Below are 15,262 nucleotides of genomic sequence, written 5' to 3'. Positions count from 1 at the left end.
AAAGCTGCTCCCACACAACAAACACCAGCTCCTCCAACTCCTCATTTACATGGTCATTGTGTCGCTGCAGAGGTGGCGAAGCAAAGGGATTGTGTTCTCAACTCTTGTTCAGCCTAATCCCCCCCCGACTCCCCCACCCCCACTCCCATCTCCCAACACTCCCCCCCCCCACCCCCACTCCCACTCCCCCCCCACCCCCATCTCCCAACACTCCCCCCCCCCACCACGACTCCATCAGAGCTTCCCAGTCATGCTTTGTCAGATGTTTGAGTCCCAGTTTAGACCAGTGCTGAACTAAATCTGCTGAAAGGATTCAATAAGGTCACGAGGGACCAATTGGGGCACAGATGAACACACACATTTACAAAACACACACTAAATGAATGAATGAATGAATGAATGTAGCTCAGCACACTGTTGAGGTCAGACATCAGATTTAGAGTCCATCATTCTTATGTTCCTAAATCATAACGAGGTTGTTGGTCTACTGCCAGTGATGGTTGAACAACAACAACATCTCTCAACACGGCCACAGACCTCCTGAGTGACAAAAAGAGGTCCTTCAGAGCTGGAGACAGGGAGGTGAGGAGGATCCAGGGAGGTGAGGAGGATCCAGGGAGGTGAGGAGGATCCAGGCAGGTGAGAAGGATCCAGGGAGGTGAGGAGGATCCAGGGAGGTGAGGAGGATCCAGGGAGGTGAGGAGGATCCAGGCAGGTGAGAAGGATCCAGGGCGATCTAGGAAGGGAGAGAGATGAAGGAGGTGCAGTGCAGCAGGAAGCTGGAACAAAGACTCCTACATGAGGGAGGTCTGGGGCAGAATGAGGAACATCACCGGCTTCAGCAGAGGAGTTCCCCACAGAGCCAGCAAACTCAATCCGCCATCACTCCTTCCTTCCCTCCCCCTCCCTATAGCCTCCTGTGTCAGCCCCCCCTCCCCCCACCTCCTCCTCATTCACTAACAATACCATCTACTCCAGCGCTCCCCCAGCAATCGCCTCCTCAATATGCATCTCTGCTGATCAGGTGAGAAGAGAGCTGCTAAAACTCCATGCAGCCACGGCTGTGGGTCCAGATGGTGTCGGCTCCTGGCGCCTCATAGCAACGTGTCTCCAGCCAGAGCCAAAGACTACAGAGGGCCATGGAAAACGTCCTGCCTTGGATCCAGTCCCAAAGGCATCATGGTGATGAACCCAAGGACCACAGACCAGTGGTGCTGACGTCTCAGGTCCTGAAGACCCTGATGATGAACCCAAGGACCACAGACCAGTGGTGCTGACGTCTCAGGTCCTGAAGACCCTGATGATGAACCCAAGGACCACAGACCAGTGGTGCTGACGTCTCAGGTCCTGAAGACCCTGATGATGAACCCAAGGACCACAGACCAGTGGTGCTGACGTCTCAGGTCCTGAAGACCCTGGTGATGAACCCAAGGACCACAGACCAGTGGTGCTGACGTCTCAGGTCCTGAAGACCCTGATGATGAACCCAAGGACCACAGACCAGTGGTGCTGACGTCTCAGGCCCTTTAGACCCTGATGATGAACCCAAGGACCACAGACCAGAGGTGCTGATGTCTCAGGTCCTGAAGACCCTGATGATGACCCAAGGACCACAGGCCAGAGGTGCTGACGTCTCAGGTCCTGAAGACCCTGATGATGAACCCAAGGACCACAGGCCAGTGGTGCTGACGTCTCAGGTCCTGAAGACCCTGATGATGAACCAAGGACCACAGACCAGTGGTGCTGATGTCTCAGGTCCTGAAGACCCTGATGATGAACCCAAGGACCACAGACCAGTGGTGCTGACGTCTCAGGTCCTGAAGACCCTGATGATGAACCCAAGGACCACAGACCAGTGGTGCTGACGTCTCAGGTCCTGAAGACCCTGATGATGAACCCAAGGACCACAGGCCAGTGGTGCTGACGTCTCAGGTCCTGAAGACCCTGATGATGAACCCAAGGACCACAGGCCAGTGGTGCTGACGTCTCAGGTCCTGAAGACCCTGATGATGAACCCAAGGACCACAGGCCAGTGGTGCTGACGTCTCAGGTCCTGAAGACCCTGATGATGAACCCAAGGACCACAGGCCAGTGGTGCTGACGTCTCAGGTCCTGAAGACCCTGATGATGAACCCAAGGACCACAGGCCAGAGGTGCTGACGTCTCAGGTCCTGAAGACCCTGATGATGAACCCAAGGACCACAGGCCAGTGGTGCTGACGTCTCAGGTCCTGAAGACCCTGATGATGAACCCAAGGACCACAGGCCAGTGGTGCTGACGTCTCAGGTCCTGAAGACCCTGATGATGAACCCAAGGACCACAGGCCAGTGGTGCTGACGTCTCAGGTCCCGAAGACCCTGATGATGAACCCAAGGACCACAGACCAGTGGTGCTGACGTCTCAGGTCCCGAAGACCCTGATGATGAACCCAAGGACCACAGACCAGTGGTGCTGACGTCTCAGGTCCCGAAGACCCTGATGATGAACCCAAGGACCACAGACCAGAGGTGCTGACGTCTCAGGTCCTGAAGACCCTGATGATGAACCCAAGGACCACAGACCAGTGGTGCTGACGTCTCAGGTCCTGAAGAGACTTCTATATTCATTGCTCTTATTTTATGATGCTGACCATATTTTAAGATGTTGCTAAACACGTCCTTCTTCCACACTCCTGCCAGAACCATCAGAGCTCATGTAAATCCCCTGGATCCATAATGTATTTTGATTTGGAGTATCTGCCCGTCATGAGATCAGTCTGATGTTATTAGAGGCCACCCTGTTGTTTAGGAAGGACACTTTAATCCAGTGAATACAAGATATGATCAGAGTTTCAGTGCTCTCCATTCTTTGGCTCATTTAAAATAAGGCGCAGCCATTAGCCTATACAGCGGTTGGGTGTGCTCAGATTTCTACCTGGCCCTGCCTGAAATGACCCCATTGATTTAAAGATCACTGATCTTCTGGCTTTAGTCCTGAAGCAGGAAGATCTGGGGCTGAAGACTGTACAGTGAATAAATATGTGACAGTGTCAACACGGAGCAAACAAAGAGAAGGAGGACAACAAAGAAGGGGGCGGTCCTGTCGCCGGCCCCGCCCCTCGCCCCTCGCTCGGCCAATCACGTCCCCGACACGCAGCCGAGCTGCCGGCCCCGCACCGGCCCCGCCACAGGGTGACGTCAGCGGCATGTCTCTGTGTGCGGCGCAGATGCGGAGCAAACAGAAGCAGCAGAGGAGCGGAGGGGGGCAGTCGGGGCGGGTTCTGACAGCACCGGAATAGACGCGCTTTGTTTGTCCCAGCAGCAGCACAGCCCGGCTCGGGAGGTCAGGGAAGTCCGCGCTCCATCACCGGGGTGGATGAGTCTTTTTAACCCCTCTTCCCTCGTTTCTCTGCATCGTCCCCCGCTGCCGGCTCCGGCGCCTCTCCCCTCCTCTCCCCCTCTCTCCCCGGGATCGCTCCGTCATCTCTCTGCGTTTTTTCCCCCATCCGTGCCCACAACGCGATGCCCAGCTCGCTGTTTGCAGACGGAAGCGTCCAGGGAGACGCGCTGGACGACCAGAGAGCTCTGCAGATCGCCCTGGACCAGCTTTCCCTGCTCGACCTGGACAACGACGAAAACCCGCTGTACGACAACAGCCAGGAGCCGCGCAAGAAGAGCGTCAACATGACGGAGTGCGTCCCGGTGCCCAGCTCGGAGCATGTGGCGGAGATCGTGGGCAGACAGGGTGCGTGTGATCTGATTTCGTGCTCGATGTTGTGCTGCAGAGCCGAGCTGCTGTGTGCACAGGCACGCGGAGCAGCGGAACGCAGCCCGACCTGCTGAATATGGCCAAGAAAACCGGGTTGTAACGCAGCGTTCCCCAGGAGGAGGCTGGTTTAAGCTAAAGGGTCTAGATGCGCGTCAACAGTTGGGTTTCCAGCCCCTGGCACGGCCGGGCTCGGCACGGCTCAGATGATGTAAATATGGTGAATTGGGATATGTAGGTCAGCAGGAGTGCGCGCGCGGTCAGCACAGATGTGCGTCGTTAGGGCTTCATCGGGACAATGATGAGGATGATGATGGTGGTGGTGGTGGTGGTGGTGGGGCTCTGGAGCAGACGCCCATGGCTGCTCTGTTCCAGCTGCTGGGCGGTTACGGAGCCTCTGCAGCCACAGTCGCTCTAGCCTAGTTTCACATCGGATGATGTAATTTATGCGGAATTAAATTACCAGGATTAATGGAATTATATGAAAACAAAATAGAGCTTAACCCGCGTTAACCCGTTTGCCGCAGCTCCATAATCACTCCTCATTAATCGATGTTTACACCAGTCATGTGCTGGTTCATCCTCCTCTGTGTCCCTGCGTGACACCCAAATGTCGGCTAAGTAGATAGCGTCACGTATCAGCCCCAGAAAAGGTCCAGGGACAGACAGATGCGTGACAGATGCGTGATAGAGGGGCGAGTATTATACAGACACAGTAATTACAAAGACCTGAAGCTTTAAGGGTGTAGAAGAACAGACCTGAGGCAGCCTGTTGTGGCCAGATGTTCCACGCTCGCTGGGATTCCTCACAGATTCAGACAGGTCTTTATTTAGGAGGCAGAAAAGCTGCCTGGTTCTGGCTCACATCCCTAGCATGGTTCTGATGCATGTGACCGGGTGTGGACCCCCGTCCTAGAGTGGACCCTCAGTTGGGTTCCCCTCTGGCTGTGGCATCACAACAACCCCCCCCCCCCCCCCCATTTGATGTGGTCCTGAGAAACGAAAATAGAGCCACCAAACAAACAGCCTTTTAACAGGAAGAACCCTTGAGCGGGAACGGGCTCCTCTGGGGGTCTGTCCTGCTGGTGGTAAATGGGGGGGGGGGGGGGCACCTGCATCCATTATCTGTTAATCTGGAGATGCAGAAGTAAATCTGAGAGGTCGGTCGTGTTTCCTCCCCAGCGGTGCTAAACTTAGCATCTATGTTGCTAAAGAGATTTGACGTTTTTTAAATTCCTGGAACACACCCTCACTTTTTCCCATTTCCCACCCCCCCAGGTTGCAAGATCAAAGCACTGCGGGCAAAGACCAACACCTATATCAAGACCCCAGTTCGAGGTGAAGAGCCGGTTTTTGTGGTGACGGGTCGCAGGGAGGATGTTGCTATGGCGAGGAGAGAGATCATCTCTGCTGCTGAGCATTTCTCCATGATCCGGGCTTCCAGAAACAAAAACAGCAGTCTGAACGGGAGTGAGGCTCCGGTCCCTGGACCCCCTAACCTGCCCGGCCAGACCACCATCCAGGTACGTGTACCTTACCGGGTGGTGGGTCTAGTTGTGGGGCCCAGAGGTGCCACGATCAAGAGGATTCAACAGCAAACCCACACCTACATCGTCACCCCCAGTCGAGACAAAGAGCCAGTGTTCGAGGTGACGGGGATGCCGGAGAATGTGGACCGGGCGCGTGAAGAAATCGAGGCCCACATCGCCATGAGGACAGGGGGCTTCATCGAACTCCAGGACGAGAATGACTTCCACGCGAACGGGACCGACGTGGGCTTTGACCTCCATGGACATGCCTCCCTGTGGTCCAAGCCCAGCTCTGGGATGACCCTCACCTCGGCACGCAAACCCTTCTCCAATTACCGCAACGACTCGTCCTCGTCCCTGGGCAGCGCCTCCACGGACTCCTACTTTGGCAACAGCGGCTCCCGCATGGCGGACTACAGTCCGCCAAGCCCTGCTCTCAGCTACACCAACAACAGCAACAACAACAACAACAACAACATCAACAACAGCAATGGCAACGAGTTTGTCTTTGGAAGTGAGGTGATCTCCCCTGACTGCACTGATCTGAGCTTTGACTCCCCTGGGTTTGACCCCACACCAGCCCCTCCAGGACTACTCTGGACCCAGTATGATGGCCGCCTGACTGCGGGAGGTGGCTCCCCCACCTCTACCGTAGCCTTCGCTGCCAATGCCAACGGTGTGGTGGCAGGTCAGAGGAGGGGCAACGGTTGCACGGTGCAGCCCAGACTGTCCCCGCCTCTCCACAGCCACTCCGGAGGCCCCGTCGAGCACCCTCTAGCCAGGAGGGTGCGCAGCGACCCTGGAGGAAATTTACTCACATTCCCTGGCTATTCCAGCGCCGTCGCCTCCCTGCCCGGCCCTCACCTCTCCGGGGTCCCTTTTGACTCCTCGGCCTCATCGTCATCCTCCTCCTCGTCCTCCTCCACGTCCTCCGGCACGAGTCGGAAAGGCAGCCGCGACTGTTCGGTGTGCTTTGAAAGCGAGGTGATCGCTGCCTTGGTCCCTTGTGGACACAACCTGTTCTGTATGGAATGTGCCAACCGGATCTGTGAGAGGAGCGAGCCCCAATGCCCCGTTTGCCATGCCGGCGTCACTCAGGCTATTCGCATATTTTCCTAAGGGGAAGTGACTGTAGCCGAGCAACGACCGGCTCTTCTCGCCGCTTTAAAAGGATCAGCCAATCAAACGCCCGGAAGGTGTACATAGATATGTACGACAGCGCTGCAGCAACCGCGACGGATACCTTCAGTTTGCTCCATCGTAATTGTTTATAATATCCTGTAGCTTTGGGCAATACTTTCAACATGTAACCTGCATGTTTTACATATTACAGCATAGTAATCAATAGTTCTAGTCAAGTTGTCCCTGTATTCCGAGCGAGGAGGGGAAGGGGGTCAGGGTGGAGGGTTGGGGGGGGCCAATCGAATGTAGAGGGAAGCCAAAGGCTGCAGCCCGAAGAGGCGTCGACCTCCAGCGACGCCGCGGCTCCGCCCGCCACACGAGGGAACGCAACAACATATCCTCCCAATCAATGTATAGAATCACCTTTACGTCAGGTGTCTGGAGCAACGAGACTGACTGACTGAAGGGTTTATTCTTTTTTTGACTTGAAAGATTATATTTCTTATTGCAAAGATGTTTACAGATGTTTTAATTTAAGTTCAGTGAACTTTTTTGTAGCTGGGTTGAATTTTTTGATTATTTTTTTTTATTATGGCCTTATGGCATCAATCACTGTATTGTTTTAAACGCGGGAGGAAGTCCACAAAATGTGTTTTGCATTTGACAGTGTTGGAGTTTTTATAGGTTCAGCAAAAAAAATCTTTTAAATCTGCTTCAATCGGCATATTTTTATTCTGTAATATAAAGCATATTTTCTTCTATTATGAAACATTTAAATGTAAAAAAAACATAAGTAAGTTGAGCAAAAATGCTTTCTAAAAATTTTTATGACTTAGATTCTAGTGGGAATTACAGACTTCTGTTGCACCACTATAGTTTTAGTATTTCTATTTTATTACATTTGTTTACCACTTGTTTATGTATATGTAGGTGAAGTTACTTGAGAGTAAATGTACTTTATTGAGCAAAGTTTAAGAACAAAGTATATTTTATTTTATGATAAAGGGCCTTTAATCTCATGGTCAAATACTAATATTATATTTGCTGAGACAAGATTTGAAAATGTATCAAGAGTTTTATTTTTCTGACATTTAAAGCTATACATGATAAAAAGTAAAACTTAAGTAATGGTGCTACTTCATGTTTTTTTTAAGTATTTCTATATAAGTCCAATAAAAACAGTACATTGCAGATGTGTCTGGTTTGCTTCGTGACCTCTTGACCCTCCTCAGGTCAGTGTTGTGAGTAGCGTCCCACAGGTCTGTTCTTGATGACCTCTCCCTGGCTGGAGAGGAAGAGGAGCAGGTCTTTTCTGGCTCCTGTAGCTCCCTCCAGGTCTGGGGGCCCGTAAACCAAAACGTCCCATCATGTCGCCATATCGCCCGTGGAACCCGTGGAAGATCAGCTGGTCTCTAGTCTCTGGTCTCGGGCCTCGGGTCTCTGGTCTCTGGTCTCTGGTCTCTGGTCTCTGGTCTCTGGTCTCTGGCCTCTGGTCTCGGGTCTCTGGCCTCGGGTCTCTTGTCTCTGGTCTCTGGTCTCTGGCCTCTGGCCTCTGGCCTCTGGTCTCTGGTCTCTGGTCTCTGGTCTCGGGTCTCTGGCCTCTGGTCTCTGGTCTCTGGCCTCTGGCCTCGGGCCTCGGGCCTCGGGCCTCTGGTCTCTGGTCTCTGGTCTCTGGCCTCTGGCCTCTGGTCTCTGGTCTCTGGTCTCTGGCCTCTGGTCTCTGGTCTCTGGCCTCTGGCCTCGGGTCTCTGGTCTCTGGCCTCTGGCCTCGGGTCTCGGGTCTCTGGTATCTGGTCTCTGGTCTCTGGTCTCTGGCCTCTGGCCTCTGGCCTCTGGTCTCTGGCCTCTGGTCTCTGGTCTCTGGCCTCTGGTCTCTGGCCTCTGGCCTCTGGTCTCTGGTCTCTGGTCTCTGGTCTCTGGCCTCTGGTCTCTGGTCTCTGGCCTCTGGTCTCTGGTCTCTGGCCTCTGGTCTCTGGTCTCTGGTCTCTGGCCTCTGGTCTCTTGTCTCTGGCCTCTGGCCTCTGGTCTCTGGTCTCTGGCCTCTGGTTTCTGGTCTCTGGTCTTTGGCCTCTGGTCTCTGGTCTCTGGTCTCTGGCCTCTGGTCTCTGGTCTCTGGTCTCTGGTCTCTGGTCTCTGGCCTCTGGCCTCGGGTCTCGGGTCTCGGGTCTCGGGTCTCGGGTCTCTGGCCTCTGGTCTTTGGTCTCTGGCCTCTGGCCTCTGGCCTCTGGCCTCTGGCCTCTGGTCTCTGGCCTCTGGTCTTTGGTCTCTGATCTCTGGTCTCTGGTCTCTGGTCTCGGGTCTCTGGTCTCTGGTCTCTGGCCTCTGGTCTCTGGTCTCTGGCCTCTGGCCTCTGGTCTTTGGTCTCTGGCCTCTGGTCTCTGGTCTCTGGTCTCTGGCCTCTGGCCTCTGGTCTTTGGCCTCTGGTCTCTGGTCTCTGGCCTCTGGTCTCTGGTCTCTGGTTGTCCCCCCTTAAATATGCAGCCTCATTTGAGGTGGTCCTGCTGGAAACACTGATGTTTAAACTTGTGCAACTGCGAGATAGGAAACGTGGAGAGAGCCGCTCTAATGATCCCTTCAAGATGGAAACATTCAACACAAGCTCACAGAAGACAAACTGGCCCGTAAAACATATTATTAGGAAGAAATTTCACCACCACAAAAAAGCTGACAAGAGCTTTAAGGCCAAACACAAACACATGGACTTCAGCTTAGCTGTCTGTGGAGACCTGACTCACCATTGGTGGACTCAGTCCGCCTTGACTCACCAGCACATCCATAAAATACACACATAGTGCTGCTTCATGATGACAATAATAGGTTTGTGTTGTAAAATAGCAAATTTCATGAACGCATCACCTTCATTTAATGAGATGTGCACAAAGAAAGGCTGCTCTTGCTGCTTCAGATGGACACAGAGGAGGAACTTTCATTCATGCTGTGTGTGTGTGTGTGTGTGTGTGTGGTGTGTGTGTGTGTGTGTGTGTGTGTGTGGTGTGTGTGTGTGTGTGTGTGGTGGTATATAACAGAATTTTCTCCTTCATTGAGCACTGTGGAGACAATTGTCTGACTCCACATGTTCCTTATTATATCACTCAGAGTGTGAGTTGGGACCATTCAAGACATTACACACACCCACACACACACACACCCACACACACACACCCACACACACACACACACACACCCACACCCACACACACCCACACATTTTACTTAGAAAGCATCAATAAAAACATGGTATGAATGCGCTTTAGTGTAAATAATGAGTGCGTGCAGGACGTGACCTCATCTCCTCAGGTCAGACCCAAGATGTGGGGGGCAGGTGGGGGGAGGAACCACTCAGAGGGGGAGTAGAGCAGAGGTGCATGATGGGAAGTCCCACAGCAGCCTCAGCCTATCGCAGCGCAACAGGTTCCACGTGAAAGCTGCTCCGCTCTCCCACCAACACACTCCCCAGTGAATGGGGATGAAAAGCTCCTCTCTGGTCCCACTGAAATACCAAAGAACAAGTAGAGCTCAGCTCTTTCATTGTGACTGGTGAAGGACAAATTTGTCCTCGTCTCCAGCAGTGGGACGACCGAACCTGCAGCAGCGCTCAGAATTAGATGCAACCGAGAGACAAGAGCTTCTCCAGCACACAGATGAGTCAGGAAGCCATTGAATGGGAGCCAGCGCCCGTCTGAAGAGGGGGGGTTAGCACGGCAGAGGGGCTGGAGGGGTGGTGCCAGGCGCATCACGCCGGGGAACTGTATCACTCCGCCACACGGCTGCACCACACACACTGAACGGGAGATGCTTCATCCTGCCACCTACTCAGCAGCAGGGTCTCTGGAGGACTCCACTGGAGGACTCCACTGGAGGACTCCACTGGAGCTTAAAGCCTCCTGGAGGGGGCCGAGTCTCAGTCTTCTACACCAGAACTTTCCCCCAGACTGCGTTTGTGAGTGAGGGAAGCTGAAGATGATTCAGAGATTTCACCCCCCCCCCCCCCCCACGACCCACCCAGGAGAAGCTCTTCTCTTCAGCTCTTTACCAACAGAAATGTCCAACGCTCAACAGTGGCTGAATCTTTGTGGAACATGAATAAAGCATCTCTGGGAGCTTTTTACCAGCCCAGGTCGATTTAGAGATCAAACCTCATGAGCAGTGTGACAGACGGGGGCGGGGGGGGGGGGGGGCATCCTTTCATACTGACCACAGGACCACCACACACTCCTCACGCCCACCCCTGATTGGCTGGTGACTATCCAGACCTGCATGCATGTGAAAGGTTTGAAGGGTTTCGTGTTAATGGTGCCGTGGTGGTTAGGGTTAGGTTAGGGTTAGGTTAGGGTTAGGTTAGGGTTAGGTTAGGGTTAGGTTAGGGTTAGGTTAGGCCTCTGCAGGGGTGGTTAGGGTTAGGTTAGGCCTCTGCAGGGGTGGTTAGGGTTAGGTTAGGCCTCTGCAGGGGTGGTTAGGGTTTGGTAGGCCTCTGCAGGGGTGGTTAGGGTTAGGTTAGGGTTAGGGTTAGGCCTCTGCAGGGGTGGTTAGGGTTAGGTTAGGGTTAGGGTTAGGCCTCTGCAGTGGTGGTTAGGGTTAGGTTAGGGTTAGGGTTAGGCCTCTGCAGTGGTGGTTAGGGTTAGGTTAGGGTTAGGGTTAGGCCTCTGCAGTGGTGGTTAGGGTTAGGTTAGGGTTAGGTTAGGCCTCTGCAGGGGTGGTTAGGGTTAGGTTAGGGTTAGGTTAGGCCTCTGCAGGGGTGGTTAGGGTTTGGTTAGGCCTCTGCAGGGGTGGTTAGGGTTTGGTTAGGGTTAGGTTAGGCCTCTGCAGGGGTGGACCAGGCCCACCATGGCTCAACTATGGCTCATTCCTTCTCTGCTCAGCTGGTGAAGCAGGAAGGAGTCTCAAATGAGGTTTTCTATCGGGGCAGGAGGGGGCAGATGAAAAACAGATCCTGGAGGCTTGCTTCACTAATGCAGGAGGATCCCTGGTCCTCCTCGACCCCCTCATGAATCCACTGTCCTGGCAGCCTATTAGGGTCAACACAGAGGACACTCCACAGTCCCAGGGAATGGAGGAGAGGAGAGGAGAGGAGAGAGAGGAGAGGAGAGGAGAGGAGAGGAGAGGAGAGGAGAGAGGAGAGGAGGGGAGAGAGGAGAGGAGAGGAGAGGAAGAGGAGAGGAGAGGAGAGGAGAGGAGAGGAGAGGAGAGGAGAGGAGAGGGAGGAGGAGAGGAGGGGAGAGGAGAGAGAGGAGAGGAGGGAAGAGGAGAGGAGAGGAGAGGAGAGGAGAGGAGAGGGAGGGAGGAGAGGAGGGGAGAGGAGAGGGAGGGAGGAGAGGAGGAGGAGAGGAGAGAGGAGAGGAGAGGAGAGGAGAGGAGAGAGAGGAGAGGAGAGGAGAGGAGAGGAGAGGGAGAGGAGAGGAGAGCGAGAGGAGAGGAGAGGGGAGGAGGAGGAGGAGAGGAGAGGAGAGGAGAGGAGAGGAGAGAGAGGAGAGGACGAGGAGAGGAGAGGAGAGGAGAGGAGAGGAGAGGAGAGCGAGAGGAGAGGAGAGGAGAGGGAGGGGAGGAGAGGAGAGAGAGGAGAGGAGAGCGAGAGGAGAGGAGAGGAGGAGAGGAGAGGAGAGGAAGAGGAGAGGAGGAGGAGAGGAGGAGGAGAGGAGAGGAGAGGAGAGGAGAGGAAGAGGAGAGGAGGGGAGAGGAGAGGAGAGAGGAGAGGAGAGGAGAGAGGAGAGGAGAGAGGAGGAGAGGAGAGGAGCAGGAGAGGAGAGGAGAGGAGAGGAAGAGGAGAGGAGGAGAGGAGAGGAGAGGAGAGAGGAGAGGGAGGAGAGGAGAGGAGAGGAGGGGAGAGAGAGGAGAGGAGAGGAGAGGAGAGGAGAGGAGAGGAGAGGAGAGGAGAGGAGAGGAGAGGAGAGGAGAGGAGAGGCGAGGGAGGAGAGGAGAGGAGAGGAGAGGAGAGGAGAGGAGAGGACGAGGAGAGGAGAGGAGAGGAGGGGAGAGGAGAGGAGAGAGGAGAGGGAGAGGAGAGGAGGAGAGGAGGAGGAGGAGGAGGAGAGGAGAGGGAGAGGAGAGGGAGGGAGGAGAGGAGAGAGAGGAGGAGAGGAGAGGAGAGGACGAGGAGAGGAGAGGAGAGGAGGAGAGAGGAGGGGAGAGGAGAGGAGAGGGGAGGGGAGGGGAGGGAGGAGAGGGAGAGGAGAGGAGAGAGAGGAGAGGAGAGGAGAGGAGAGGAGAGAGAGGAGAGGAGAGGAGGAGAGGAGAGGAGAGGAGAGGAGAGGAGGAGAGGAGGGGAGAGGAGAGGAGAACCTGGCTTTTTCCAGGCTTCTGATTAAACGTTGTGGAGAACCTTCATCAGGGTTCGACCTGCAGCTTCCCTCAGGCTCTTGTGAAGCACCAACCTTTCCCTGACAAAGCTCCTTCCTCCCCCTCCCCCAAAGACCTCCCTTCTCCCTTCCTCCTACTCCACTGACCCATTTCTTATGTTGATCAGACACTGTGAAGTGATGAAACTGCTGCAGACTCTGCCTCTGGCTCAGGTTTCAGTCCAGGAAACCCCTCCCCCCATGTTCCTGGGTGGGGGTGTGTGTCTGTGATGGAGCAAGCAGTCATGGCCAACACATACGCCAGTGAAGGGCATCAAAAGGAGGGCAGAATGATTGGAGAGCTCTGCCTCACCTGGAGCCCCAGCAGGCTGCAGCCACCTGCAGCCCCGTCTGCCCTTCTCCAGGCAGAGCTGTTTCCTCCTGACCTTTACGCGCTCTCCTTGTCTGGCTTAGAATGGCAAGACATTAAAGAATGAGGTCTGCTCTGATGCCCTCCGGTTCGTCCGGATTATTGTCCTCCATAAAGTGTGTGTCTGCTTAGATCTTATCTTTATTCTAATCTAAGAAGAGGAAGAAAAACATTTGCCTCTAAAATGCCACAGAATTCACGACAGAAAATGTTGGTGTTGAATCCATGTGAGGATTAGCATATTCTCTAGCTGCAGACACTAGATACCAGCTGAGCACTGAGGAGCGGGCACACACACACACACACACACACACACACACACACACACACACACACACTTCCCTCTCTAATGGATAGATGAAAGTAGAGTCCACCTACACATTTTCCTGACTCATTTGTTCCTGTTGCTCCTGCAGCTCCAGAGTGTTTTTTCTGGCGCGTGTGTCTCTGTGTGTGTGTGGTGTGTGTGTGTGTGTGTGTGGTGTGTGTGTGGTGTGTGTGTGTGTGTGTGTGTGTGTGTGTGTGCAGACTGAAAAACCTGAATTCAACAGATGTGTTCAAATGATCAAACCTATCAATGTTCTTATTGTTACATCTTTGTTTAATGTGACTCAAGACCTCACAGGGTCTCAGGGTCAGGGTCAGGGTCAGGGTCAGGGTCAGGGTTAGGGTTAGGGTTAGGATCGAGTTAGGGTTCAGGTTGGGTTAGGGTTAGAGGGTTAGGGTTAGGTTAGGGTTAGGGTTAGGGTTAGGGTTAGGGTTAGGGTTAGAGTTAGAGGGTCAGGGTTAGAGGGTTAGGGTCAGGGTCAGGGTTAGGGTTAGGGTTAGGGTTAGGGTAGGGTGAGGGTTAGCGTTAGGGTTAGGGTTAGGGTTAGGGTTAGGGTTAGGGTGAGGGTTAGCGTTAGGGTTAGCGTTAGGGTTAGGGTTAGGGTTAGGGTTAGGGTGAGGGTTAGGGTTAGGGTTAGGGTTAGCATTAGGGTTAGGGTTAGGGTTAGGGTTAGGGTGAGGGTTAGCGTTAGGGTTAGCGTTAGGGTTAGCGTTAGGGTTAGGGTTAGGGTTAGGGTTAGGGTGAGGGTTAGCGTTAGGGTTAGGGTTAGGGTTAGGGTTAGGGTTAGGGTTAGGGTGAGGGTTAGGGTTAGGGTTAGGGTTAGAGTTAGAGGGTCAGGGTTAGAGGGTTAGGGTCAGGGTCAGGGTCAGGGTTAGGGTTAGGGTTAGGGTTAGGTTAGGGTGAGGGTGAGGGTTAGCGTTAGGGTTAGGGTTAGGGTTAGGGTGAGGGTTAGCGTTAGGGTTAGGGTTAGGGTTAGGGTTAGGGTTAGGGTTAGGGTTAGGGTTAGGGTTAGGGTTAGGGTTAGGCTCATCTCCTGAGTTTCCTCTTTATTTAGTGCCTCCCTCAGCTCTGACCTTGCATCCGCTTTGTGTTTGGCAGAATCTGTTTGCCTTTTTGTAATTTTGGACCTAATTACTTGTCTAGGATTTGTATTTGTTTTTATAATTAACTTACTTTTACTGGCATTAATGCAAGTTGTTGTTTTTTTTCCGTTCAAACTCCTGAATTCTTTGTCCAGCTGGACCACTCATCTCAGCGAGGTGGATCTCTGCTTGGGCTGGATTTGGGGTTTTCTTGAAGACGTTTGTCCTTCTCTCCAGATAGAGATACTAGCTTACCTTAGACAGGTATGAAGAGTTCGTTGAAAGCCCCTTTGGCTTTGAGCTGAGAGCAATATGTTCTGGAAACATTCAAATCCATCCCAAACTTTTCAACTTATTTGGCCAAGAGAAATCAGTGGCTGTCTCCTAACCTCGGAGGTAATTATCTGGCTAATAATGGACCCTGCAGAGACCGAGCAGGTGCTCAATGTTCTTGTAAATCAGGACTCAGTGGGGTAGCAGCCCCACGCCTCTGTAGATTCCCTAACGGACCGCCTGGACTTGCTCCCCACCACCGACTCAGCTCGGCTGGAGGCCATCATCATGCAGCTCATCGCTCCAGCAGCTTCTCCTCTGCCACCCTCTTCAGCAGTGGCTAACCCAGCTATGGTGCCTCTTCTCCGGGAAACATTCGCTCCCACTCCCACCCGGTATGAGGGCCAGTAAGGAGCATGGGCAGAATTATGGGACCCAGCACAGCACAACAGGCGAGCCCATGCACATTGCTCTCCTGTTTG

The 15,262-nt window shown here is 53.7% G+C and overlaps 1 protein-coding gene across 1 annotated transcript; it reads left to right on the top strand.

Annotated features, from left to right (window-relative positions):
- The first annotated feature begins 3,191 nt into the window (after positions 1–3,191).
- Positions 3,192–7,586, top strand: mex3b (mex-3 RNA binding family member B). Its single transcript, XM_057022806.1, has 2 exons — positions 3,192–3,723; positions 5,023–7,586. The coding sequence occupies exons 1-2, from the start codon at positions 3,501–3,503 to the stop codon at positions 6,390–6,392; spliced, it is 1,593 nt and encodes a 530-aa protein (XP_056878786.1). The 5' UTR covers positions 3,192–3,500; the 3' UTR covers positions 6,393–7,586.
- The last annotated feature ends 7,676 nt before the right edge of the window (positions 7,587–15,262 follow it).

The sequence above is a fragment of the Takifugu flavidus genome, chromosome 2 (genome assembly GCF_003711565.1).
Source record: "Takifugu flavidus isolate HTHZ2018 chromosome 2, ASM371156v2, whole genome shotgun sequence".
Classification (NCBI taxonomy): Eukaryota; Metazoa; Chordata; class Actinopteri; order Tetraodontiformes; family Tetraodontidae; genus Takifugu; species Takifugu flavidus.
Note: the sequence above shows the minus strand (reverse complement) of the source record. Positions and strands in the feature narration are given on the sequence as shown.

What these genes read in the sequence shown, in the direction of transcription:
- mex3b (XM_057022806.1), top strand. Translation starts at nt 3,501, where the DNA reads ATGCCCAGCTCGCTGTTTGCAGACGGAAGCGTCCAGGGAGACGCGCTG. An exon ending in GGAGATCGTGGGCAGACAGG is followed by an intron (nt 3,724 to 5,022) that starts GTGCGTGTGATC and finishes CCACCCCCCCAG; the next exon opens with GTTGCAAGATCAAAGCACTG.